The 27725-nt window shown below is 41.3% G+C and overlaps 1 protein-coding gene across 19 annotated transcripts in view; it reads right to left on the reverse strand.

The window, feature by feature from the left end:
• LOC135905756 (NACHT and WD repeat domain-containing protein 2) overlaps positions 1-27725 on the reverse strand; it is a 146446-nt gene that overhangs the window by 42350 nt on the left and 76371 nt on the right. For 8 of the 19 annotated variants that reach the window (XM_065436801.1, XM_065436796.1, XM_065436797.1 and 5 more), the window contains one exon: positions 333-9864. In XM_065436801.1, coding sequence (XP_065292873.1) covers positions 9644-9864 — 221 coding nt within the window. In that variant the 3' untranslated portion in view covers positions 333-9643. Of the gene's footprint in view, positions 1-332; positions 9865-27507; positions 27674-27725 lie in introns of those variants that run through there. The other 11 variants (XR_010565475.1, XR_010565474.1, XR_010565477.1 and 8 more) reach the window with 6 other exon arrangements.

Below are 27725 nucleotides of genomic sequence, written 5' to 3' on the forward strand. Positions count from 1 at the left end.
AGACTTTTACAATGAAGCATGTAGATATATTCTGCAAGTTTAGTATATAGCTCTTATACTTGCTTCTCAGCACAAAGGCACAAGAGCATTACTAACAGCTTCGAAGGTGCGACCTCTTACACTATGCCCAAGAGGCAGCCACTTCAGCTATATGCTGTGAACAGTACTGTATGTTTTTGCTATGGAACTGAATAAATCCGAGTATTTCGACTGACTGCAACATGAACCATGTAATGCCTGGCCACTGCTTTTCTAGAAATTACCACCGTATTTCCCAAATTTTAACATGTGCATGTATGAAATGTCACAGAAGGAGTCAATATGCTTTAAAATCCTGGAAGAACACTTCTTTTTAATGTTTATTTGAAACACATGTAGTTAAAAGGAAAACAGAAGCTTCCCTTTAATACAAACACCTTAGGTACTAAGTCTCTGGCTTGACCAGTATGATAGTAATATGCCTCCTTTGACATTGCGGCAGCAGTGGAAAGGAGCACACTGTTAGCACAAGGTATACAACCAGAAAAGCTCAAAGAAGTGCAAATGCAACAAGTTTTTCAATGTGTATGTGTACACATGTACATATATATATGCAAATATGAATGTATATATGTATATATAGTGACATTCATTATTATTGTAACAGCTTTAAAAGAAGGTTTTTGGCTTACTGCTGCTTTGTTTTTGCTCAAATACTGCAACAAGATTGCATTTCTTGGTCTGCATCATCCAATAAAACATTTGGCATCATTGTTTGGCTGGTTTGTAATGACCTTTAGTTACCTACAGGCAGTGAAACCAGTCCACATCTCTGCTGCAGTGGCTTGCTTCTCTAGTGGCAAGGTGTGGTGCATATATAACGGTAGTTCTTTTTTAGGGGGAGGAGGAAACAGTCAAGCAAAGATTCCATGCATTTTGCTGAGCAATTCAGACTGAAAAAATGCAATCTTTCTGAGAAACCTGAGCAATAACAAAACAGTGGTAAATGCAAAATCTGCTTTTAAAGTTGGTAGAATAAAAACACAGGCCACTGTACATATGTGTGTACACACAACAATATCCTGTGAAAAAAAAAAAACTATATTTTATAAGTTAGGTTTACCTGCCACGAGACTGGAAAATAATACACATTTAAACTATATGTATCCATAACCTATTTGCGAAACAGGATTATGGATCAGTCATGCTGTTATGTACAAGTTCAATGGCACACAAGAATTAAGCAGCACACAGACAGCATCATACTTTGGTACAAGGAAACACCTTTGTCAGCGTTTCTTTTCACACATTCAACACAGCTGGTGTTACCACTGCCAACCCCATTACAGACGGTAGCCACTTTGTGCCTTTTGTCTATGTGCACCTCCCTGTGACAACCACTTGTCTACAGTTAGGTGATAACTTGGCTATGCTCCAGACAGCACCTCATATGTCACTGCTCTGGTTGCATCTTGCTTTTTAGTGTTGCGTAAATTAATTGGCCTCCAGAAACGCCTAGGTTCTTTGACAAAGCTTGAGCGTTTAGTTAAGGCCCAAGCTGGCAGGGCTGTATGCATATGCAGCTACCAGTGCTTCAGGGGCTGTTGTCAGTTGAATGTTCTTGTATTGACAAAACAATGCTGATTCTAGACTAGAACGAAAAATCACACACCAACACCCTACATTTTGTTGGCCACTTTCCAGCTTGGCAATCTCCAGCAGTTTTCCATTCATGACAAAGATGGAGCTGAAGTTTTGTTGACCTATTGACAAATACACATCCGAGATGATTAGGTTAAAATATTGTCACTTCTACAGCCTGCTGTGGTGCGCATTTATGCAAAAATCACACATAGCTTGAGTTTAACAGAGACAAAGGGTGCACACAACTGCCACACACACATTAAAACTGTAGTAAATAATTTGCATAATACGTATGTTTTCATTTTTTTACAAAGCAGTCATTTCAGAGAGCCCAATAAGGTACACAATTAGACTGAATCTGGGAAGTATACCTTAGAAACCAAACATATCGTTTAAAAAGTGTAAAGGCTTGGGCTAGTTGGCAATTCATCGCAAAACAAGCACAGCACAGAAGGCGAGGACACAGAAAGATTGACACACACAGTGCAGCACCGTGTCTGTGTCTTTCTTTCCTGTGTCCTTGTCTGCCATGCTGAGCTCACTTTGTATCTGTTGAACTATAGAATGTGTACATGTGAGAATTCGTTTTTCTACCTAAGTGGACTGCCTATGCATTAGCTTCAATCATAGCTTGTAACCTGTCAGCAGTCAAATAATACTTGCATTGGATATTAAAGATAGTACAAATGGGACAGCTGTAAAATGTATTCTCCACTTTATCCAATGATAAACATAGCTGAATAAAGAAAAAGCTGATCATGAGTGAACAGAGTTCATCAACACATTATATATATCTTTTTTATATGTTGATACTTCCAGCTGCAGAGAAGTGCACAAAAATGTGTGCAGTGTAAACAGGGACATGAACTTTCATTCGTCGCTGTGATACATACTCTAGTGTGCATTAATGTGTTTAGTTTTCATTAGCTTAAGAAAGAGTACTCATTAGTGTGAGTGAATCACTGTGACACAGAATTCAGTGGAATAAAAGTGACTGACAGTCTTTATAAAGATATCACAAGAAGCCAACAGACAATGACACCAAGGAAAGCATATGGAAAATTATTCAATTTTTTTAATTTAATTTAAAAAAAATGGTAAATAAATTGAAATTTAGCTAGTTCTAGTACACACATAAATACTCCAGAAAGTGGACAGGAAAACAACACTGTGGTAGCTCACTAGTTAAGAGCACTGCACATGTAATGCAAATACATTGGTTTGTATCCCACCTGTGGCCAGTTTTTCTTTCATCCACTTCCATTTCCATTTATTTATCATTTTCTACAGTTCAATTAAAAACTACAAATAATTTCCCCTATGCTTTCCTTAGTGTCATTGTCTGTTGTTGGCTTCTTATGATTGTGGCTAACAAAAAATTGAGACCCTCGATTCCCTTTCTTCTAACTTATTATAAAGATATTGTCGCATGAAAAAACATGCATATTTACATTAGCCTGGCAAAAAAAAAAAAGATAGTACAGTTTTTTTACCGTGATGTTTCTTACAAACTAAAGTAAATTTTTGTAAATATTTTCATTCCTGCATTTTTGCTCTCAGCACAGCCATGCTGTAAATTGCAATGTCTCATCTTCATTAAGTGGGTAAGTGCAGAATATTTAAGTTTTTTATATTGCTTAATAAGTGCTTCTACCAGCCACTTGACTAAAATGACGAAAATGCTGACTAAAATAAAACTGCAAATGAAAAAAATTTTTTATCCACTGCCACAGCTGCAAGACACAGTAAAAAATGAGCAAATGCCCAGGAAAGCACACTAGAGTGCTAGCTAGCACTTTCTTTGGACATTTATCTAACAAAAACCAATATTATAACATGCCTTTGCCACAAACTTTTAACAATTACATTCAAGAGCAGGTCATGGCCAGAGCAATCGGCACAAAGTTTGTTCTTTCTGTACTGCAAGTGTACAAAAGAGAATGAAAATATTTTTTAATAATATCTGGCTCGTGATGTCTTTCGGTAGCCAGAATGGCCTCTCACAGTGAAAGTCACTAAATCAAGCTAAAAAGAGGTCAACTGTCCTGTTGCCAATTAAGCTACGTCTAGTGTTATCAAGCAAAGCAACACAAAAGGTTGGTGTTTATGGGCAGAAAATTAAACAAGCCTGTATATAGTATTGTTTCAATTTCGCTGCACCAGCATAAGCCAATTTTAATGCTTTCATTTGAGTGATTGTCCATATGAATGTTGGGGGGCCAACATATTATAAAATTAAACATACCATGATAGATTGTTGGCATGAAAAATATAAATTTCCATTAAGACATCCAAAACTTTTGTTACATCCCAAAGACTACCCCAAAAGGAGTTTCCTCCAGCTAAGTTCAATTATTTGAAAAGGGGGATTGGCATAGTTCGCATGTGAACTCTCCTTGCACTGCCTGCTGAAATACAGGATGTAAATCACCCTAAAGATAAAATTGGCATTGAACTTTTCACTAGCACTCATGAAACAGGATTTGAAATAAGACCATATTGCACACAAATGTGCTGTAGACATTTCCTTTTCCTTTAACTCACAGCCTACATCAAGCTTTTGCATCATTCGGACCTCCAACTTAACACCAATTTCTTTTAGGTTTAACCCTGTACACATTGTATGTTATGCATCCATGCACTAAGAATTAGAGACAGTGCAAAAATCAACTGGCACATTTTTGCAACATTCTCCATTATTGTGGAACTCTGTTCACAAGCATGTATCAACAGAACAACTATTTTGAGTCTGTTTGCTGTAATTATTAGTATGATTTTTGCTTGGATGTGTTCCTTATGGCTCATTTGGCTGTGCTTCATAAGTTGGACCTACAGGTTCGAAGGTTTAAAACAACATTTGGGGGGTATTAGAAAAAAGATGATTGCCTTCACCTACCATATGAAGCATTCTTGCATTTTAAGCTATACAATGGAGCAGCTATTTAAATGAGGTCTCAGAGCTCGTACAGGATCCAGATCATGGGCACACTGTGGGTTACAGGCACCAAATTTAACTTAACAGTAATGAAGTCGCAATATGTCAATATTTAGTTGTAATTTTACTAACAAATGAGATCAATATAATAAATAAAGTCACACTGTAATGCTTATCTACTTCTAATAAAATTCTAATAAAAAAGAGCAAGGGCATTTCACTTGACAGATTATCTTTTCTTTTTCTGATGAAGAAAAAAATGTAGTGGTGAGATTTCAGTATTTCAATTACTCAGCCTAAGTTGCTATCAAATGTCAGGCACCAGTTATGTGCTAATGCAGTAAAAGTTGGCATACCTGTAGGAGATGATTTCTATGCTTCACATAGCACTTCATTTTGAGTCCACACACCTCAACTCACATTCAGCCTACTACTAAAGGGCCACATTAAAAAGAAAGCAACATAGTGTTGGGTCTTCCTGAAAAGCTCACTTCTCCCAAGAGGCTTCCACCACAATAAGCTGCACTATGAAAGGAATATTTCAATGGCTGACCTGCACAGTTGTCAATAACGTAGATGTGCTTCTTGACTGCTTCTGGGAGAGTACCTTGAGTAGCAGATGCAAGTGCACAAGGGCTCCTGTAAAAGCACCTCTCAATGAGCTTTGCCACCACTTCACATGTGGGCAAAATTGGCAGTCTTTAAAAAGACAATGGACAGTTAACCATGCATCAAAATGTTTGCATCATAGAAAGTTTATGTGTAGTAGATGCACAGGGCAGTTTTTGGATGACTGAAGCTGCAGCATGTTTGGCATTACACAAAGTTGGCAAAGGCTTGAAAGACAGAAGCCACTTACACAGGACACAGTAATGCTTCTACAGTAGGAAAACACCAGCAATGCACCAGTGTGCTTCCCTAAGATAACAACAAAAGCGAGATTCTTGCTCTTCTTATGCTGAAATGAGTTGTGCAATGCATATTTTTTTCTGAGCTGCAGACCTGGAACTGTGTTCACGAAACTTCTCTCACGTAAGTGCTGTTTGCGGCTGTCCACATGGTAATTGTCTCATCATGCAGACTACTATCACGAATCACAGATGCCCAAAAGCCAGCCAAAAAGGGAACACTGTTACGTAAAAGAAGTTATGTGAATACCAGTCCTGTTCATGTGCTCTGCCTCTTACAAAGTGCATTCATATACATGGTACAGCTGGTTGCAGAAGTTTTTTGATCCCAGAATCCATGAAAAATAAAAAATAGGGAGTTTTAGAAATAGAAAACCCAAAGTTAAGGAATGCTAATGGCCAGGCATACAAAAGAATGCAAAGAGACTACAAAAGAATGCAAGAGGCATACAAAGGAGTTTATGTTTTTGGGCATGCAAAGCTGCTTGAGGACGCTATTTCTAAAACTCCCTAATTTCTTGTGACATTGGCACAAAGCCTCAAATTTAAAACTGCATTTTGTGGTTCATGCATAAGTGTAGGGTGAACCTTTCAATTTATGATGTGTGCTTAAACCACAATTTAACTGAGCTTTTCATAGTTTCTATGCTCTGAAAACTTCTGTGAACAGCTGCACAAGTCACTTTCAATAGATGGCAGAGCTCAAGCCTACTGCATTCATTCTACAGGTCAAGTAACATACATCTTTCATGTTATTCCAACTTCACACATCATAACACACATGGCACTATAATCCAAAAGCTGGGATGTGCATAACTGCTCTTGGGTAAACAACCAGGCTACCACTGGTGCCTTAATTTATGGGGCTTCTGTGGTAATGACAGCTACAGAAGGCATTTTATGAACAGTAACACTGCATCAACTTGCAATGGAGCTTTAGTAACATGTTCGTGTTGCTTTGACATTTTACTATTTGAATACAACATATTATGGTGTTCTTATTCTTGCCACAAAAGCTGTGAAGAGGCAGCTGCTTAAAGAGGTACAGACATATAAACTTTTAAACTAAAATGCTGTGAATCCATTTCATGAGAGAGAATGCTTATGTTTACATTTGTGTGGCAACATTTCCAGCCACAGAAACTGAAGTGCACTGTCTCAGAATAGGAGGACAATCTTACTGATTTAGATGGGAGGTACTTGAAGTAGAAGCAAGAGTAGTAGCTCATGCTTGAGTACCAATTATAAGTAAAAAACAAAGCATACCAGTTGCTTTTTTTTATCTACCTGCAGCAGTCGCTGACCAATTTTTCTGACTCGCTTGATTATTTGGACTTTATTGTGGCACTGCCATGGCCTTCATAAGGGACTGTTGTATAACAGCGACTGAACATTCATACTACATCATTGTTTGTTCTATTTTCAGGACAAGATCTGCATGTTCCACATTGCAAATATTGCCGTGGTGAATGACAAAACTAGCTACATTTCATGTGGTATGGTAGTTGTCTTTCCAAGTACTGTTTGGCTGCCAAGCCTTATGGTGCCATGATTGAGTGAACAGCAAACGAAACAGCCTTTGATCGCCTGTGGTATCAAGATTTGAACATTTTTTTAGAAGTTGCATTCAAGCTATGCAAGCCATTCTTGTGATGATCTCTTCCATCTCCCATTCTTTTTACCCTTTGGCATTGGCACAGCACGTCAGACTGCGCATCGAAGGCCATGAAACAAGTCTTTAACAAAAAACTCAACTAAGTAATGCCATGCCTTACTGCAAGTCTGAGAAAAAAAGGGTGTTCAAGAGCATTCCAGCTGCTGGCAAAGTAAACTGCAATTACACAATTTTATGTAAATTCATGTTTTCTGACACTTTTGTGGTGCTCTTCCATTAAAAAAGTAAAAAAGGTCACCTACTGCCCATGCTAAGCCTATAAACTTCAGAATTTACAGCTGCTATGCAATCAGCAAACAGGCCAATGTGTGCAATCTCAATGGGAACCAAGCAACTTTTCAACAAACTGTAGGATCAGTAGCTGAACACAAAATATTAAAAAGGATGAGCTTTTGCACACATGCACATACAGTGAGCACCAAGATGTGATACACATCTGTCAATATCTTTGTGGCAGTGAGCATTATTATTGATGTACATTTCTGGTATTGCAACTTTTCATGCTTCACACAAGAAAAGAAAAGCACTTTGCTAAGCACATGTAAGTTTTTCATAACTTCACTTTCTCTTTTCCGTTCACTTAACAAGCTCTTTGTTTCTCCAACTTTCTCGGCAAATTGTCCATTTTGGCAATAGAAGGTATTCTTGCTAGCCAGTAGCAGCCATTTTTTTCAGTGTGAAACGGGACCTAAAACTGTGCTTTCCAAGTCTGATATTGGTGTTGAGATAACTGCTCACTGCTGCAGCACCTGTCGCAGTAGCTTAGTGGCTGTGGCGTTGTGCTGCTGAGCTCAAGGTGGTGGGTTTGATCCTCGTCATGGCAGTTGCATTTAGATGCGGACAAAATGCAAGAACACTCATGCATACTTCAATTTAGATGCATGCTAAAACACCCCAGGTAGTTCAATTTAATCAGGAGCCCCCCGCTACAATGTACCTTATAATCATATTACGCTTCAAGCGTGTTAAACTCTAGAATCTTTTTTTTTCCCCTGCTGTGTTTCTTACAAAGCCTTGTGACAGACTTCAATCATGAAGAAAGTTAGGAACAAAGCACTAGCTGTGCTAACACAGCAGGCAGAGTTCTGCTAGGAGCACATGCATGTTAGTATGCTTCCAACCAACAAGGTGTGGTGCTCCTAATCTATGGACTGTATTTCCACAAATATAATGTGACACTTTGTTGTGAAATTACCAGTCCGAGAAAGCGCCTTTTTCTATATTCAGAACCATGCTCCAAATATAATGCGAGATTCACCCCACTCCTCCAATATCATGGTTAAAAATTTTGCAAACTTAACTACTTGGTGGCCAAACTTCAGAGAACGCCAATGTCTCAATGCCATAGACATAATATAGATGTGAATGTACAGGCAAGTGCATGCTAGCAAGAAAGCGAGAGCACACTGAAAGAGTTAGTGGCACAAAGCTGTCCAACAACCCAGTCCACTATTGTCTGCAAGGCCTCATCCATGCAAACACAGCAGCCCCAGTATGTATGCACCTGGCCCCTCTGAGCAGTGCATCATGACTCTGATAGAATGTTCCAATACAATGGGCAATCTTCTACAGAGGTGTATGCGATTGGTTCTGTGTGGCAATGCAGCTTTGTAGCACACTGCGCTTACGTTCATGGCTACAGTTGCATCAAGCATACTTAGCCTACCTTATAATTGTAATATATATACATATATATTTTTATTTTCAGAGTCGCCAAAAGTCCTCTCTAACAAAATATATAATAAATGCAGTACTTTCTGATCTATCAATTTAAAGTTGCCGCTTCACACACAAAAAAAGTTGTTTTAATGTTACAGTTTTTCAAACCTTTGGGACATTGAAATGCCAATTTCTGGTATACAAAATCATTTTAAGAATCTAATGGAGGCTGAATTTATAAAATACATGACTTGCATGTACAGCCTTTTGAAGAAAAGCATATGTCTGTACCTCATTAATGAACCATAATATATTTATCATGTTAATACTGTCTGAGGGATACAGCAGATGTATGTTTTGATTCACATTCATTTAAATAGGTGAGCTTTCAAATCTTCAATAGTATCAACTATTCTGTTGACAAAGTATGCTGCAGTTAGATGCAGTTGGATTGCTTCAGAGCTGGCTGAATCTACACACAAATGGTTCTTGCATAAGGCAAACACATCTTTCCAAATGTATCAATATTATCTAGAAATTTTCCATGATCACTGATAGCCTCAGCTTTGCCCTTTCTGTATTCTCACTACAGACAGCCTACACAAGTGAGCATGTTGCATGTTTATAGGCAGGGTTAGCTTGCAAAAAGCCAACTGAAAGAAGATTTTGCTTCACCTGCAGCTCATGTGGCATGGGAAAAAATGCTAGCTGGTGCTAGACAGAACAAGAAGTTGCATTTGAACAGCTATTTGTTGTCTCTCTATCTCTCTCTCTGGCTAGCACCAGCTGAGCCACCATACCGCTTTCATGAGTTGGTAACAGAGGCAGTGGCTAAACAGCAGCTCAGCCCTGTTGGCTGACATCAAAGACTTTGCCACAGTTGCTGACGTTGCCATAAGTGTTTGATGCAGGACAAGACTGTGATGGGCTCTGGTCGCCTTCGTGTAGCAGATGACAGAAGACACGATCGTGTCCTTCCAGCCCCATCACTACTGCTTTTCCATCCAGGGTCAGTTCACAGCAGGTCACGGCCAAATCAGGTGTGAACACTGCCAAACACTCCCCTGCAAATCAAGGTGAATAACTATAAAGTCACTATCTGTTAGTATGGTGAAACAATGAATGTAATTATAATTCAGATGGGCCAATTTGTCCAGAGTTCATCTGTTCAATCAGTGAAAACCAATAAATGAGCAATTAGCTTCAATAACCCTTTCTTGGGCATGAAATACAGACATTGCAGTTCTTTGCAGAAAAATATAGTTCAAAGAATTTCTATCCAAAAACAAAATTTTTGAATTAATAGTGGCAGATATATTCAGGCAAGATGCACACATTCCTATGCCTAGTATGAGTCGAAGTTGTGTAATCTATTTGTATTTAAATAAGAATAAAAAAACTATTGACACATTGCCATAGGTCATTAGGTACATAAGGTATGAGAAGGAGTATAACTAACAGGGATGTGTGAATAATAATTCTTTGATAGCAAATCGAATATCCAGTCATAATTTATTTGGTCATTAAAATTCATAGCTGGTACTCTGAATTTTTAGTAATCCAGAATGACACTGGGATTATTGACAAGTGAATTTGAAACATATAGGTGTCACCTCTTCATTAAACTGCTAGTCAGTGGACCAAAAATATGAATGTATTGATAAAGCTATCTAAAAGGCTTTGCATGCTATTCAGGAACTATTTTAAACTACTCTATTTGAATTCAGTGCTATCACCATTCACATCACATGTATTCACCAAATATATTCATCACCATCATTAGGATCATCTTCAATGTGTGTTTCTTTCGAATAAAGCATTGCGATAATGGCTGCCTCACAAGTGGTGAAGCTGCTCTTTTGTCCCTCTGTGCTATTATTCCAAGCTTCCATGGAGCTTCATTCAGGTCACCACTTGCTCTGTCTGTCTGTCACCATTAACCAATAGGAGCATGCAGGACCCTCCAACCCTGCCACATCTACTTAATCAGCCATTCACACTTGAACTGTCAGCACCTGACAGTGCATTCCACACATATGCTGGTCTCTATGGTGATAATATTGAAAATTGGCTGGACAATTATGTTCAAGTGAATTCGTTTAACTGGAAGGACCTTTTACCTCACCAATGATAGGACTTGATTTCTCAACCACAAGCATGCCTCTCCTGACTGGTTCACATTAAAACAGCATTTGGCAGGTTTTTGGCATACCAACTATTTATTCTGGGGTTGTCAAGAGGAATCTTTAGAGATGCATGAAACTTCACAAGACGTACACCTCTTAAGTTGAAGGTGTCCCTGCCCTTTGTTGCTGTGCTGAATCAGCAGTGAAAGTCTGATTGTATTAATTTGTGTCTTAAAAGTGACCAAGCCCATCAAGTTCAATGCCTTACTGGCCAAGAACCTGACCAACATTGACAATTTCATTGTCCTATGCCAACCTCTCGATAACTGTGGGTATTGAACTTGCAGCCAGATGCTTGTGACCTGCATTCCCCTTTGGGTTTGGACCTCTCTATGTTTATTTAGGCTGTCATGTGCCGAAAGCTATAGCTGCATGGCTTGTCATGTCCTCCTACCACCCAACCCCACTCTTCCGATGCTGGACTGCATGAAATAATCACAGAGAAGTTGGTAACTGTACCCTCCAGACCTTTGCCCACTGGCCAGATATGCACAAGATGTTGCCATGCAACCTGCCTTCATTCTGACAGTGCCTCCTAGACCTGCTTGCGAGCATTTTTGAGAGCACAAATCGACCATTTGTCATGAGTGCCAGGCAGACCTACTAATCCACTTGGCACAAACCCTGCCCAATAAGTTACTCTTGCAGTATTTACAGGAATATATTCCGTTTTTTTTACCTGTCGCGGTGGCTTAGCGGCTATGGTACTGCACCGTAGCACGAGGTCGTGGGATCAAATAGGAGCTGCGGTGGCCGCATCTCTATGTTGGCGAAGTGCAAAAACGCCCGTGTCCCATGCATTGGGGGCACATTAAAAGGACACTAAAGGAAAATATTAAGTCAAGCTAAAGTGATAGATTAAGGCTCGAGAATCTCTAAGGCATCAATATTATCGCGAACAGAGCCTTAATAATCGAGAAATTGAGGTAAATGAAGTACATTATTAGAGACTCCCAGGGACATTCAAATACTTGCCCAATGATGAAAGCACTCCTCAGTTAAATTCTGTCACTAGTACTCAGCCACTCGTTGCAAAATACATTCTTGTATTATAAGACGAAATAAAATCCTACTTATCCAGTTCTATTTTATATTTAAAAAAAAGAACTCATTGAAATTACTCTTGGCAACAACGTGGGCAAGAGAAAGGTTTTGTTTTCACTCAATTCCATGCCGCCCACGCTTTCGCGTTTCAGTAATTCCATTACCGCATAGTGCTGTGCTGGTTTTCCTTGCTCACGAAACTCGCACAAACTGCAAGTAGCAGAGAATTCAACTTCCATGTGATGCTGCAGGATGCCCGAACGGTCTACGCCACTTGACCAAAAAGCAGCTGCAGCGGCGAGTCAACCACTCTGTCTTGCCTCTGTCTTGGCTCGATATTGCTGTCTGTCGAGGGCTGTTTGCAGTTTTACTCACCGACGGCAGCAAAGGGTTGTGATGGCATATGCAACATCACCACTTCCCCGGTTGGGTGGCGGGAGATTTGAATTTCAAAAAAGGTATTTGGACCCTTCAGATGCAATTTTCCCGTAAACTAAGTAGCTTCTTGGCACAAAGCAAGCATTGCGAGGTTTTTGGAGTGGTATTTAAACAGTCCACGTCGACTTAGTATTTGCCTTTAGTGTCCCTTTAAAGATCCCCTGGTGGTCAAAATTAATCCGGAGTTCCCCACTCCGGTGTGCCTCATTATCAAATCGTGGTTTTGGCATGCAAAACCCCAGAATTCATTCATACAAATCTTCCAGTCTCATCAAAAACGCCAACAGGACAAATGCTGCACCTATGACATACTGTTGCAAGGGACAACCTTCCTCCCCCTGGACACTACCAGCACTGGTCGTCACTAACATCCTTTTTCTTTTTCTCTTTGTTCTCCTTTCCCAACGTTCCTTGCAATCACCGTCTGGAGTGCTGCTGCTTTCCTTCCCCCTCCACTGCTTCACATTGCTCCTGTGCTCATCCACCCATGGTCCTAATTACTGTTTGGAATTGCAGAAATTTTTTGGAGGGAAAGCTGCACCGCATGTAAAGGCTACAATTCGCCTCGAGCATCCATCCAAGACATTATCAGTGTGGGTATCAGGTGTGCCAGCTCAAGCAATGGCTGACACGAGGGCTGCTATTTTCATTATTAACATTGATTTGTGCTTTTGTTTCTGCAAACTTATCACACCTAACCTTGGAGCCTGTCCACGGAGTGCAAATGATGTTATTTGACCATCAATGCAGTGAACCATATGAGTTTTTATTAACGGGATCTGCGAATGTACTCAGTTCATAGTGCTGATTTCATGTGCTCAGACACTCATTTTAGGCTGAAACTTTCTCCCCCTTATACCTGCTTTCATTCACAGTCTCATTCACATGACAGAGATCCGGTGATCAACTGACATGTACGAGTACTGCCTTTGCTTACTGACCGTTGCCAATTGTCTCTAGCCATCTGATCATGATCAACTTTGTGCTATGATTTTCAGCATCATTGATCGTGACATTAATTGCTCTGTCTGCCTCGTTCACTTTGCCAACAGCACTGCCATTTTGGCTGCACTCAACACAACAACTTAGTCGATTCTGCTTCGTTTCTGTTGGTACCTTCTGCACTGTTTCACCTCCACCACTAAGGTGTAGATTTCCACAGAATTGATTTGCCATATATAGTGTTCCTGCACTTCAGAGCTGATTAATTTGGCCTAGCCCTGCAATATGCCCACCTCCACTTAGTCTACTGGTTAGCTCAGATGGTAGAGTGACTACCGAGGAAAAATGTCAGTCCCATGTTCGATCATTGAACCAGGACAAATTTTTCTTCAACTGTGAAGCTTTCTTTGTGAGTAATTTGTATGGGTTTATTTTGTAGTTTCCTACTACACTCAGGTGGATTTCAACTTTACAGTTGTTGCTCTTTGTGCTGGCTGTCAATGCTCAAGAACTTATCTGGATGCCTTGGTCACTAGATACTTCAACTGAGAGAGCATGGCATTGATGCCACCTACAGATCTAGAAAGAAACATCAGGATGACAATGCACTGTCTGACTGCCAACAACCACCACCTGCAATGTCTGCTCACCACCTTCAATGAGCAAGTCTGAAGATGTGCCTTTGGCAGTTCTTGTACTCACAGTTCTCGACCTGCTTCCTTATCACCACCCTCATTCATTTGTATCTTGTTAACATGTCAACTAGTACTGCCGTGCTATTTTACCAACTGTTTTCATAATTTGCCTTGTACTCCTAATGCCAGAGGCTCTATCGGCAATTGAAAAATTCAAGCTTGAAAATTATATACTCAACCAGTACATGTCAAATCCCAAAGCGCACCATTGAGTTTTTCTCATTCCCTGCTCACTTTGTGCACATTCTGGAAAAGTTCACAATGATCCCATGGCTAGTCATTTTGGTTTCCATAAAAACAATTTGCTGCATCGACAGATGCTTTTTCTTGCCTGATCTTGCCACCAGCATAGCCAACTATGCTGCTTATGGCATGCTTTGCTGACAGACCTGTCTTATGCCCTGATGCTGTTTTCACTGTTATTGCTGTTGACATGTATAGACTCATACACACCTGTGTTTGCAGTAATCAATGCATACATAGTAACTGCAGTTGACCTTCGTCTTGGAAGACATACTTTTATGCCACGGAGGCCTATGTGTCCTTATGAGTGATTGTGGCAAGAAGTTTGTCAGAATTTCTCAATCGAGTCCTTTGGGCATCCAAGACCATGCCTAAGATGACTTCAAGCTACTAACCTCAGAGTAATGGCTTCCCCGAGCACTTTCAACACACACTGTACATCATACCAGTGTAAATCAGACTTGACCAGAGCAATTTCAGGTGCCATTCTGCCATTTGTGAAACACTGCTGTTCAATGCACTATAAGTTATTCACAATTTTTTCCTAGTTTACAACCAGTTGCTAATATCTTTCCTTGACATCTGGTGGGGGGGAGGTATTCTGTAAGAGTCTACCTAGTGAACTGTCCATTTCGGCCGCTGCTTGATTGGGTGCAGCTGTACGAGTGAGGAGGAGATGAGCAGCCCTAGCCAATCAGCAGCGGCCGAAATGGACCGTGCACTAGGCGGACTGTTACAGAATACCCCCCCCCCCCCCCTACTCTGCCCCCATTGCCTTTTTGGCAGCTGTGTTCCGACAGTTCCTCTCTCACCTTGCCAATGGCTTCGTATGGAATTTTTACAGACAGCTTTTGTCATATGTGAACCATAGGCGTACAATTTCGCTGCTTTGCATTACATGTGTGATACCACTGTAGCCCCGAAGATCTTGCATTGGTCTGTCTCCTCTGACTGTGCTTTTAAAAGAATGTGAGTAGCATGCCAAACTCCTTCCTCGGTCTGCGTTTCTGCTCAAAAACCAACAAATGAACCCTGCTGCCTGTCATTCAGTGTTGACTGAAGGCATTTAGCCAGCAACTTCATACTCAATACCAAAACGCAGCAAGAAAAAAATTTTCTTCTGGTATGCTCAAGTAAAACTCTTGCTTGGGCTAGCTGGTTCATGCTTGAAGTAGTAAAGGCAAGGTGCAGAGGACCAAGACTCAAGAAGACGAACACAAACGACAGGACCGGCGCCGGTCCTGTCGTTTGTGTTCTTGAGTCCTGGTCTTCTGCACCTTGCCTTTACTACTTCTTCTGGTATGTTGCCTGTAGGCAATACGTGTCTGTAACAAATTAATGCTGTGCGCCCGCTACACTTCCAGGTCACGAATGACAGGCACATTATCAGTGCGACGTGGCATGCTCGACAAGAAAGTAGCAAGTACAGTTTTCAAGACAGGAAACGCAAGCAAGACAGATGACAATCCTTGTTTAGGGACAAGATGCACCCCAAAGGGTGTGAACGTCTTTTTTTTTTAGAATGCACTATTTCATCCCTGGTGTTACTGTAAGCATGCTTTCCATCCAAACAAAATGTCGGGATTATGACTGCCTTGCAATATTCGATTTGGCGCCATTACTATTCATACTTGAGTTAGGTTCAAAAATCACTACTTTCACACTTGTGAATTATTTCGCTTCACGTGATGCACCCTCAGGCATAGATCAGCATGAACCTTGAAAAGGAAGGATATCGCTTCTTCTGCTGGTTCCTTAATGCAATATTAAATGTAACCTTTTTTTTGTAAGAAGTGCACATATTCAAGTCAGACTATACGTGACAAATAAACTTAATGAAGGTTATAAGAGCACAGGTGCATATGGATAAAAGCTACAGGGCACAAGTGTCAAGACAGTGCCTAGAGAATTGAGCAGCAAGCAGAAATCCATTTCTTGATGTACTGCTGTCTGAGTGATTCCCTGACTTCATAAAAATAATTTCAGTTGCTGTCAGCTTTACAGGTTCCAAAGAAAGTGAAACCACTCACAGCACACCATTTGGGAAATGTTAAGGCTAGAAAACTTGTGTAAAACAGCACATTATTTTAATAAACTCTGGTCATTTTCCCCTAAATTTTACGAACTTTCCTAAATATATGGATAATACTCCAACAGCACAAAAAATTATTTCTGCAAGGTCAGTAGCAATAAAAGCATGGTGGAAATTATCTCACCTGCTGCTAAAAGGTTCGAAGTTGGGACCCAAATTTTTATTTTGTTATGTTATTTTAGGAATTCACTTCAGTTTAATACACAGTTTCTTATTACATTTAGCTGTTTTCGCAGGGCAAAATATTTTAACGATTAATTTTACATTCTTTTCACCTTTCGTCAATGGCTCACATGCGTGGCCAATCTAACAAAGAAACTTAATAAACAAAACTGCTACAAAATACGACCCCTACTTTCTCTCAGATGTTTGTTCAACCTGGTGGAAATAACACATTTCTGCTCTCAACAGCTTGAGCCAATAACTTAAAGGTGCCCTGAACCACTTTTTATCGAAGAGCAAAAATGCATTTGAAGTTAAAATAGCCTATTTCAGAAATACTTTGCCGCGGAAAGTACTTCAGTGTGTTCAGCAGACGGGGAGTTATTGGCAATCAAACACTGCCTTCACAGCGCTTCCGCTCCTTTTTCAATGCCTTGCACTGCGAAGGCTACGGCGGAGCGGGGCGTGTCCACAACACTGCATCTTCTAAATGTCACTGTGGTGCGCAGTTCAAATTTGCTTTCGAATTTTAATGTAGACGCTACTACTTCAGATTTTAGTGCCTAGGAAACACCAAATGTAAGCCAAATGCGGTTGTCCTCAGTGAGCTGCAGTGTGCTTAGCCAGTGGACTCAAGGTGGCACACCATGGCGGCCACGGTATCTACGGTACGTTGCAACCGCAGCTACATGCAACTGTAGTGCATATGTGCAGCATCTGTTTTGTGCACAGCAGGCCTTGAGTGCATGCTTGCGCTCATATGCTACAGTCTGATCATGCTACATAGTATGGACTGGCTTTGTCCTTCACCAGCAGACCGACGAATAGTAGCCACATCCAACTTGCACATTTTTGAAGCGCTATCAATTAGTCTGCCAAGGCGTCTAACCAGGAGCAGCCAGAAGTGAGCGCGCACTGGCAAGCATGCGTGTGGTATAACCTTAAGTTTTGCGTGGTTTGAGGCCAGTTGAGCGTTCAAAACGATAGTGGACGTTCTTGAAATGGAACCTCAAGGAACCAGGAAAATTGGTTCCGTTTATCAGGAGTTCCATTTAATGAGAAACAGAGCTTGAAGACTGCATGAATACAAAACCAACCAGCCACGAGGATGGTGTTTCGTTTAGGCAGCAGTTCCGTTTAAGCGATTTCCATTTATCGAGATTACACTGTAGTTGAAATTAACGAGGCCCGCCGGCCATGACACCGATAAGCAGGGTGGCCGGGTGACCACAGCCAAGCGTACGTGAGCAGACGATAGTCGGCTTCTTTCGGAAGTACGTAATTATTATTGAAATTTGAAAGTACATTTTCGTGTACTTCAGCCTGTTTATTGAACTTCGTCAATAAGTATACACATTAATAGTAGGAATAAGTGCACTGATCTAAACACCGTTCTTGATTGAAGTCAGCTATTGGCCAATAGCAGCCGTATATGCGAATACACTTTATTATGAATTAAAGCGTCCAGGAGAGAATGAGGAGTAGGTTTCTGTTGAAAAGAGAGCATTTGAGAGAAAGCTGACTTCGCATTCCTCTTGTGAGCTGCGCATGGCAGCAAAACTTTGCTGAGACGCTCACAGCAGCATATGCTATCCACAGACTTTTTTCGCCAAGCCCGAGGGGTGGTTCAGGACCCCTTTAAAGCTTGTCGCTACTATCGGCATGCTATGTCTTTAACAGTTATGTGCCGAGGTAACCAACTTCAATGTAATGAAATCATCTATGGAGTAAATCATATTACTTTTCATAGCCTGGTGTCTATAGACCACCACGTATTTTAGCCTCAATATAACAATGTGTGTTTAGCCACGGTTTCAATATAATGAAATTTCCACATAGCTGTGAAGGAAAACTAGAATTAAAATTAGAACTGTAGTGCACACACCAGTGACCAAATGGCTGAATCACGCATGGTCTTTTGCAGATGCATGACAATGGTGTTACAAGGTAAAGCTATCCCCAGATGCAGGCTCAGATGTTGCACTGCGCGTAAGGTTACGTGATGAAAAGCTACTAGTCTGTTCACATGAAATGAGAACAAAGTGTTTCAGTTGATAGAGCCCATGTACATTAAGGATGGCGTGGAAGCATTGAAACGTTATTACACAAGTATATACAGTACATAAAAGCGTGGAGCTCGTGCATGGATGTGCAACAGTTGGCCTTACCTACAGAAAGCAGAGTACATACGCTGCATGAATGCGCATGTGCAGCATAACAAGACAAGCTGTTGCCATGGGGGAAGGAAAAAGACTGGGAGCATGAAAACAGGCAGCTAGCCTTGGCAGGCCAACTTGCTCCATGCCTATCTCCCTCTTTCTCCTTCCCTTTAGGGTCCAGCGGCAGCTGACTCTTGGGCAAGAGGTCAGCATACGCTTGCCGGACTTCTCAAGGCATTCTTTGATTCACAGTAGCTTTTAGCGATGCCTGTATCACTATAGACCTGTGGAAGTTACCGTGTGCCTATCACATGGTGCAGGTTAACCTCTGATGAGCCTTCCTTTATATTTTTATGACTAGGCTTCAAAACAGCCATGTGACACTCCATCTTAGCCTATTGCTTCCTCCATGGCTGTAGCATGCTGGGATAAGTATTTTGCCAATGCTTAGTCGATGAGCTTCCCTCTAACAATCAAATGAGGAAACAACTGAAGAGGAAACTGAAATGTATCTATCTACCATGCCGATACCATGCTGTTCAAAGGTTGAACTGTCCTCAGGCATTACACCACGCATGAAATGGCGTGACAAAAAGAAAGAAAAAGAAGCTACTGAGGTTTTCAAGCCAAACATGTATGTAATGGGAGTGTAGCAGTCGATAACACTTGCTAAATTTTCATGCAGCACAGAAGCAACGAAAGCTTACTGCATAAACATATGAAAGTCATGGTACACAGTGTGCATGCACTGTCTACAAAAAATTACATGAGTGGAAAGTGTGACAGGGCAAGGCATAGGGAATAAGGAAATTAATTTTGTGATAACATCAATGCTTTAAGTCGGCAAGTTTCCCACCAAAGACTGTCAACTGTGGAGACATCTGAATAGAAGACTGATACACCTTTGTGCACTGCATTGATACTGCACAAAGATTGTGCAGTACATGCTGCATAGCCACAGTTGAGGTGCGAGCTTGGAAAAGACGGCTGCAGCACATGCACAGGTGACTTCCCTAATATTTCTTTTTCTGAATTACCCAGCCCAATATTTTGGAGTATGGCCTTTACAGAAGAATACCATATGGTACTTCTATGAAATGAAATTTCAATGTAATGAAATGCCAATTTTGTCACTTCGTCATACAGTTATACCTGTATAATGACATTCTCGACATAACAAAATCTCTAAATATTCATAACTTCTCGTCCATAGAACATCATGTATTTAAAACCTCAATATAATGAAGTGCATTTATACACGATTTCAATATAAAAAAATTTCACTTACACTGCAAAGGAATACCGAGACAATAAATAGAAATTCCTGTGGATGAAGATGTTCAAAGGGTTGAATTACAAGTGGCTGCTTGCGAACACTCCTCTCAAATTGTGCGCATACCCGTCATGATGGCGTAGTGGCTTTCGTACTGCATTGCTAAGCCCAAAGACGCGGGATCACATCCTGAATGCAACAGCCGCATGTCAATGGGGGCGAAATGCAAAAGTGCCTGTGTACCATCCGTTGTGTGCACATTAAAGAACCTCTGAGGGCACTGGTGTGCCAACTATTTTTTGAGTGGGTGGGCAAGTCACTTCTCTCTCTCTCTCTCTCTCTCTCTCTCTCTCTCTCTCTCTCTCTCTCTCTCTCTCTCTCTCTATATATATATATATATATATATATATATATATATATATAGGAAAGTGATATTTGCAGTATGTGCCACCTGGGGTCACTCTGCCGCTGCTACTCTCTCCGCATTGACACCCCACGCCAACAACGGCAGCTGCACTACCCTGCATATAGTTTCCCCTTTGACTTCTGCATTACATGTTCGTTTTTCGTATGCTTTACCACAAAGCCCGACATGGAGGGCTCCTTCCAAGGGGAGCGGAGGTTACGTTAGCGGAATTTACCTATAAACTATGACACATTCTTTTATATAATGTGTTAATGACATGTTAATTTGTTGGAAAATATACATTGGAGGTTATACAAAAGTTCACGTTCATAACTGGGTGGAGAATGCATGCACAGAGTGGGCCCAGGTGGCACGTATACTGTAAAGTTCGCCTCTCTTGCGGATTATCCGATTGCCATTGCAATAAGAAAGGCTGAAAAATGCGTCAGTGAAATTTATCTTTGTCATGAACAGATCTAGTTTTTAATTGTACATTATGAACCATTACAGTCTAGTATTTCCAACATTTTAGGAAGCGCGTCACTGAAGTACGACAAAAAAAAGTCACTAAAACTCTCACTATAACTGTGAAGTGGATATTATAAATGTAGATATTTTGAAACATTCTAATATAAGCTAGCGTGAAGTAGATAACTTACCTAGGTGTGTCATGTTGGTTTAAGGGGACAGGGTAGGTCCTATTCTTGCCATGCATTTTAGGCGATGTTGTGACCCTTTTTCTCATGATCTGCTGGGGTTAGAACATTAACTTTGGTGTCATTGTAATCAGCAGTGGTAGGTAGTGTTACTGAACCAGGAATATTGTTTTTGAAAAATTAGTTTTTTTGCTTTCTTTTTTTTACTGGACCCACCCAATTTTAGAGCCAAAATCTGCAGTAAATAGCCTGTAAATAAAAATCCTCTGCGATAATATTAAAAATCCTGGTTCAGTAGACTGTCTGTAATGTTTTCTCAATATCTGGAAAATATTATCTCCATAGCGCTTGTAGTTTCTGAAAAAAAGGGTCAAATGCAGCAAAATTTGGTGTTTTGAGATAATTGGCTTTGAAGTGGAAGAAAGAGCTATATTGCCATATAGGACTATAGAAACGAATTCTGGCGCATTTTTTCAATAGCCACCAGCCTGGTAGTCCCCTCCATCATCAACACTTCTTTTCTGTGCTAGCTGCCTTGTTTTCCGGGCCTCCTTAGTGACCAGTCTTGTAGCCCTCTCTGCAAAGTACAGTCGCCGCCAGTCAGCTTCGCGCAACCACTGGACTGTGAACCGTCCTGGAGAAACTCCGAATGACCTCAAAATGTTGGCTCGAGCAATGCTGCAGTCATTAAAAGTTAGCACAGCATCCATTGTCGCTATTTTAAGCGTCTTGAGGCCAAGAAAGACATTCTTCGGAGCGCGCTCCCATACAACGTTGTTGAACGCATCATTCGCGTTCTGAGTTTTTCCATGGAGACATTTCTGGAGAAGCTAAGCCTTTGAGAGCAGCTGAAACACCGGCGTTCCGCTTCAAGCGTTCCGCCGACCATGAACGCTTCGATGCAGACGCGCACGGGGTGGCCACGGCGCCCACTCCTGAATTGTGTTGCGGAGAATTGGCGTCATTGGAGATCGACTTATGCTGTTTTCCTTGGAAGATACATTGTTTAAAGCATTTCTTTGGCTTCGTCATTGCATTACCGCTAAATAACCAGCATCAAAGTATAAACAAATTCGATTGTCTGCGAAAACACGCGGAAGCAAGAGCAAAACGCCGCTCGTTGTGAGTAATCCAGCTGCGTCTTAGGATTCCTTTGGCTACAATGGCTGTAGTTTGGCTAAGTGAAATATGCTAGCTAGGTTTTCACTGTTGCCAGATGAGTGACAGCCATTCCACAGAACATGACAAAAAATAGGCGTTGCAAAAAAATTTTTTTTTCAGTTTAGGAGAGGCACAGATCTCGAGCATGTGTCAAAAGGGGCGTGGCTGGATGCTGCCTAGGTTTCGAAAAATGTTGATTTTGAGGTAAATATTTTGCGTGCGCGCAAATGAAACACTGGGTCATGTTAAGGAAAGAATAGAGATTTTAAATTACACAAAAACAAAACATCGATTTTTTTCGGAAAATTTGCCTACCCTGTTCCCTTAATGTTCGTGCAGCTAAAGGAAAACAGTGAATTTACCAACAGAGTATAGAGGGCTTTAGCTTTAGTAATGTATTTACTATAGGATAGGTGAATATTGAAGTTTTGATATTTTCGAATATAAAGACTAACCAAATATTTCGCAACAACTGACTGTTCAAATCGGGTTACTGTTCTCCACCTGGTGAACAAAGTATCACAAATTATAATTATCAGAAGTAAAACAGCGACAAGGTTTTTACCGCAATGCAGAAACCAGATCGGTAATGCAAGCCTTGTTTTCGGTTCTGCGGGACCCCCTGTGGTTGCTTAGTGGCCATAATTTTGGGCTACTAAACACGAGGTCGCGGGATCGAATCCCGGCCACAGCAGCTGCATTTCGACGGGGGCAAAAAACACCCGTGTACTTAGGTTTAGGTGCACACTAAACAACCCCAGATGGTCCAAATTTCTGGAGTCCATGGACACTACAGCATGCCTCATAATCACATCGTGGTTTTGATATGCAAGACCCCATGATTTAATTTTTTCTTCTGTTTTGCAGTGGAAGTTTTGCACTGGTTAACACTCTCCTTGGATTAGATATTGTATACATACATGAATACCCAAGACTGCATGGACGTGGGAGCTGCCGTCATCGCCGTATCACAATTTGTAGTGCAACGCGCACATAATGCAGAGGTTGTGGATTCAGCTCTTACCGTCAGCCCCAAAGTTGAGTTTTCCTCCATTTCCCATTAGCTTCTCATTTTTGCACTTCACTTAGAAACTACAAATAATTTATCCTATGCTTTCCGTTTCTTCATTTTCTGTTGTTTTCATATGGTTCTGACTAACAAATACGTGAGAGCATTCATACAAACCGGGCCCCTCGGTTCCCTTTCTTTTTGTGCAATACTTGACAATCGGCTATACTGCGCTTAAGGCCTACCAATTAGTCTTTCCTGCAGCCTAGTCATGCAGGAGTTTTATTTCTTACGTTACAACCAGTGATGTTTTTTTCTTGTAAAAGGCTCTGTGTTCTTTCTAGGGCACACAAATACCTCCTTAGTGTTTTTTTTCCTTTTCCATAACTTCTGATATTTTTCAACAACTATTTATTATGCATTTTTCAAAAGTTGATCAGATTCAAATGCCTGTCATTCTTGGAAAGCTTGTTTGCCACCAGGCTTCAAGGGACCCTGAAACGATTTTGACGATTTTGTACAAACGTACTGAGTCGTTAGAGTAGGTCCTTCTGATTTTAACCCTTTGACGGTCAATGATGTAAATATACGGCGCCGGGAACAAGTCTGAAAATGGTCGATGCCGTATATTTACGGCGCCATCTGTACGTTTAAAAAGCGCGCCAATTTCCTAACTTTTTTTTTCTGCCATGTGCTGCCACTATGTGTGGATACAGAGAATTTTTTTCGCGTGCCTCCGTCTCTCGGTTTTCGTAGCATGGTTTGTTTTAGCGCTTGTTTGCTCCCGCGCGTCTATATACTACCGCTCGCGCGTTGGCGTGAGCGCAGGCGGGCAACCGTTTGATTTTGTTTCGCGGGCGGTTTCGCCTTTTTGCGCTTGCAAAAGTGATGGCTATCTTGTTACTAATCGCTCAAAGGGCAACTGCTTGTTTCTCGCTCGTTTAGTGCTCACAGGGGTGCGCATAAGAAGGATGCCGCCGTGCATGCGTTTCCATTTCTTTTCTTTTCCTTTTTTTTTTTGAGACTCGCGAAAACTAATTGCCCTAGCTGGTTGGCGATAACATGAAGATTAGCGGAAGTTTGTCAGACATGTTGCTTTTTTTGATGGGCACACAACCAAACAGTTTTCTTGAGTGCGCGCACCTATGCAGTTCGATTACGCTATGGACGTAAGTATTAGTGTAAGAGCAGGAACATTTGAGACTTGCGAAATATTCTAGTGTGCGGATTTTCAAAGCCTTGAACTAGGTGCATAAAAATGCATCAAATTTTTAATTCTGATAAGCTTATTTCCTTTTTTATTGTTGCTATTCATGAATGAAGAGTGCATATATACTAACGCAAAAGATTTTTTTTTCTCACTTTACGGTCACCCTAGAAAAATGACAGTAAATTTTTTTTGAAGTCCCTAAGAAGAATTGGAATCTGCAATAAAAAAAAATCGACCCTGGGCGGTTGCATATGGTGAAAAAAATCGACCCTCGAAGGGTTAATGAGAGCAGATCCTTCTGATCATTAATTGATGCATCTAAGTGCTCCGCGTAAAGCATGTAATTTATTACAAGGTTTTAAAAATGTACATCGCTGCCGATCGCAGTAGACTGCTCGGCGGAATTTTCAGCCACCCCTACCCATATGACGTAAATCACCCAATTGAAATCATTAGAGCGAGCTATCCAATTGGCTGCCTAGGGCGTGTCATCGATAATTTTTCTACTTTTATGGTGAACAAATGATATTCATACTAGTTGGAATGTTAATTTGTTTCTATAAAAAGGAAGTTGTTCTTTCTATAATAGAAAGAACAATTTTTCACTACACTTAAGCACTTCCGGCACATAGCAAGCGTCGTCTGCTTGTGTTACGACATACTCCATTTTGACGAGAGCTCCGCGGTCAGAGTTGGTCTCAGTCTTTTCGTGAGCACTATGATTCAACTTTGTTGCATTGTGGACTGTAAACGTAGCGCCTGTCAAGCTGTGACATTGTGTCCCTCTGCAAGGCAGCAGACGAGCGAACTGGCTGCAGCGCATCGGACTGCCGCTATCTAATCGGCACGAGGATTTGCGCGTTTGCGGCCGTCACTCTACACCGGAAGATTACTAACGCAATAGCAAGGGGACAGGGCCTAACCGCTTGACTGTGCCATGTAACGGGTTGAGCAGAAGCGCAAATGTGAATGGTCTGCACGGTGCAGCCACCTGGTGGCACAGAGCTCAACCATACACAGTAGCAGTAACGAAATGTATTCTTCTTTGCTGCTGGTGTAAATTTTTCGCAGGAGTGTAATCATCAACACATTGTTTTTGTAAATGTTTAGAATATTTTACACTTGGTTAGAGCAATATTAGCGCTTTGTTTCGCTGGTTAAGCTCTGCGCCAACAAGTGGCTGGACCGTGCAGACCGATCAGGCTGCTCACGTACGTCTACGCTAAAGTTCCTTCATCAGCTTGAGTTTATGCCTCCAGCCATCTGCCGAAATGCCCAGCTTGCCTGTGGTTACCGGAATACCAGTACCAGACACGTTCGGCGCTTTGACAATGCTCGCAATGCACGCTGCTTTGATAGCTCTCGCTTGGGGTCGACTGCCAAGCAGCTGGCAGAGAGTTTGGAAAGGCTTCGTGCGCTCGCTCCTAGAGAACTGGAAGGCGACAACACGACGTGCCATCATGACGCAGAGCCAGTGAAGGCGGAGCTTAGCCCCAATCACTAGGCGAACGAGCTGAGGAGAAAATGCATGACTCTGGAGGAGGGTAACTTGTAATCGTCCATAGCTCTCTTAATATGAGACATTTCACACAAATTGTGGTGCGAATGATTAACTTTAGCTGTACCCTATGCGCTTACAAAATTTGTCCTAACCGTTTAAGGGGCCCTTTAAAGGTGTCAAGTGGCTATTCGTGCAGTTCTTTTCATGACTGTTGTGATCTTGTGTTTAAAACGATCTTAATTGTGCATGATAGTTGACTGTCTATTCAGTGCAAGTCCGTTCCTAATTATACTGACACAAATATTCCTGCTGTAAATATGTACGTCTGCGTTTGCCTATTCGATATTTGATACTTATTATTTGTTTTTGATTTGCATTTGAAAAAGTCAACATTTGATCATCTAGCCCTAATATTAACAACATACTGGATTATTACAGCTTAAATTTTGCATTATTTTCAGATTGGAAGGTTACAAATACAGCATGATTCAAAAGAACACCGGCAACATAGTTTTCCTAGTATGAAAATGTACTTAGGCTGCACATTATCGCTAAATTTTTTGTGCTTGTCGACATTCGTGGTAGCAGAACTAGATTCTGTGGAATGCGCTTGACCGCATGTTGTTAACATGGAAATGAAAATTACCCAAGCTTTGTACAGGTTAAATACCATATTTTCACCCTTGATCTAGCTGAAAGTCTCCCTGAAGTACTGATTGGTCTGAAAGGTGGGAGAAACGGAAGTGATTTGTTCAGTTGCGTGTTAACGAGCAAAGTCGTTCCGATATTTACACTTTTACACAGTCTATATGTCTTATTCATCTGCTGTGTTCTAAATCTGAATAGAAAAATTATTCCACTTGGTTTTCGTAAATTAGTTCTCCGACTTTCTTGCCAAGCGTCTACCAATCGAATGGATTTAGTGACACCATAGGTTTTGTAATATTCAATTATATGTACATTCATTAGATTTTGTAAATAATAAATAAATGTCAATTTTGTGACCACAATGTGAAGGCTATGGCAACCACTGTGCTGTGAGGCACTATCACAATGTGAAGGCAACCGTTGGTTCATCATGGTCACGGAGCCTATGCATCGTACAGCGAGTTTCGGCCACTTGCAATGTGGCTTTTGAATATCAAAGTGCATTCTTGAAGGCCATTTTTCAAGCAATCCTTCTAACTTATATGTCGTCAAAATATTGCTAACTGTTCATTGAAGTCTGTGGAGATGGGTTTGCAGAAGGCTCACCCTACGAGTAACGGTCAGGAAAGGGCACGATGCTCCTCCACTCCGCAACGAACAAAGGTGCTACAGCAGAGTTCGTGACTCTCCGACACGGCGCAGAGAAGGCTCCAGAGTCAGATCGCCAACAAACGTGGGTTTATTCACCCAAGATACAGCACAGTGCGACAGTCATGGTGCTTAAGGGCAAAGGCTCACCGCAAGACCGATCGAGTACATGCGCCCGCTGCGCTAGGGCTAACCGGTAAACGGTCCACCAAGCACGAGAACGAGAAGTCGCGGGGGCAAAGGTCCCATGTAGCGAACTCATTGCGGGCCTGTGAGCATCTGCCGAGGTGAGAAAGCGGTCAGCGGAAGAGAGCTCGGGTGGAGATGGGGCCCAGGGGCCACCACTTGGGAGGCCAATCAGGGCGCATCCCGGTGACGCTTGCTCGAGTGGTGACTCGAGCTGGGGAGAGAGAAGCACTGTTTTCACCGGATGTTAGCTCTGGCGCGCTAGC

Source organism: Dermacentor albipictus, chromosome 1 (genome assembly GCF_038994185.2).
Source record: "Dermacentor albipictus isolate Rhodes 1998 colony chromosome 1, USDA_Dalb.pri_finalv2, whole genome shotgun sequence".
NCBI classification, from domain to species: Eukaryota; Metazoa; Arthropoda; class Arachnida; order Ixodida; family Ixodidae; genus Dermacentor; species Dermacentor albipictus.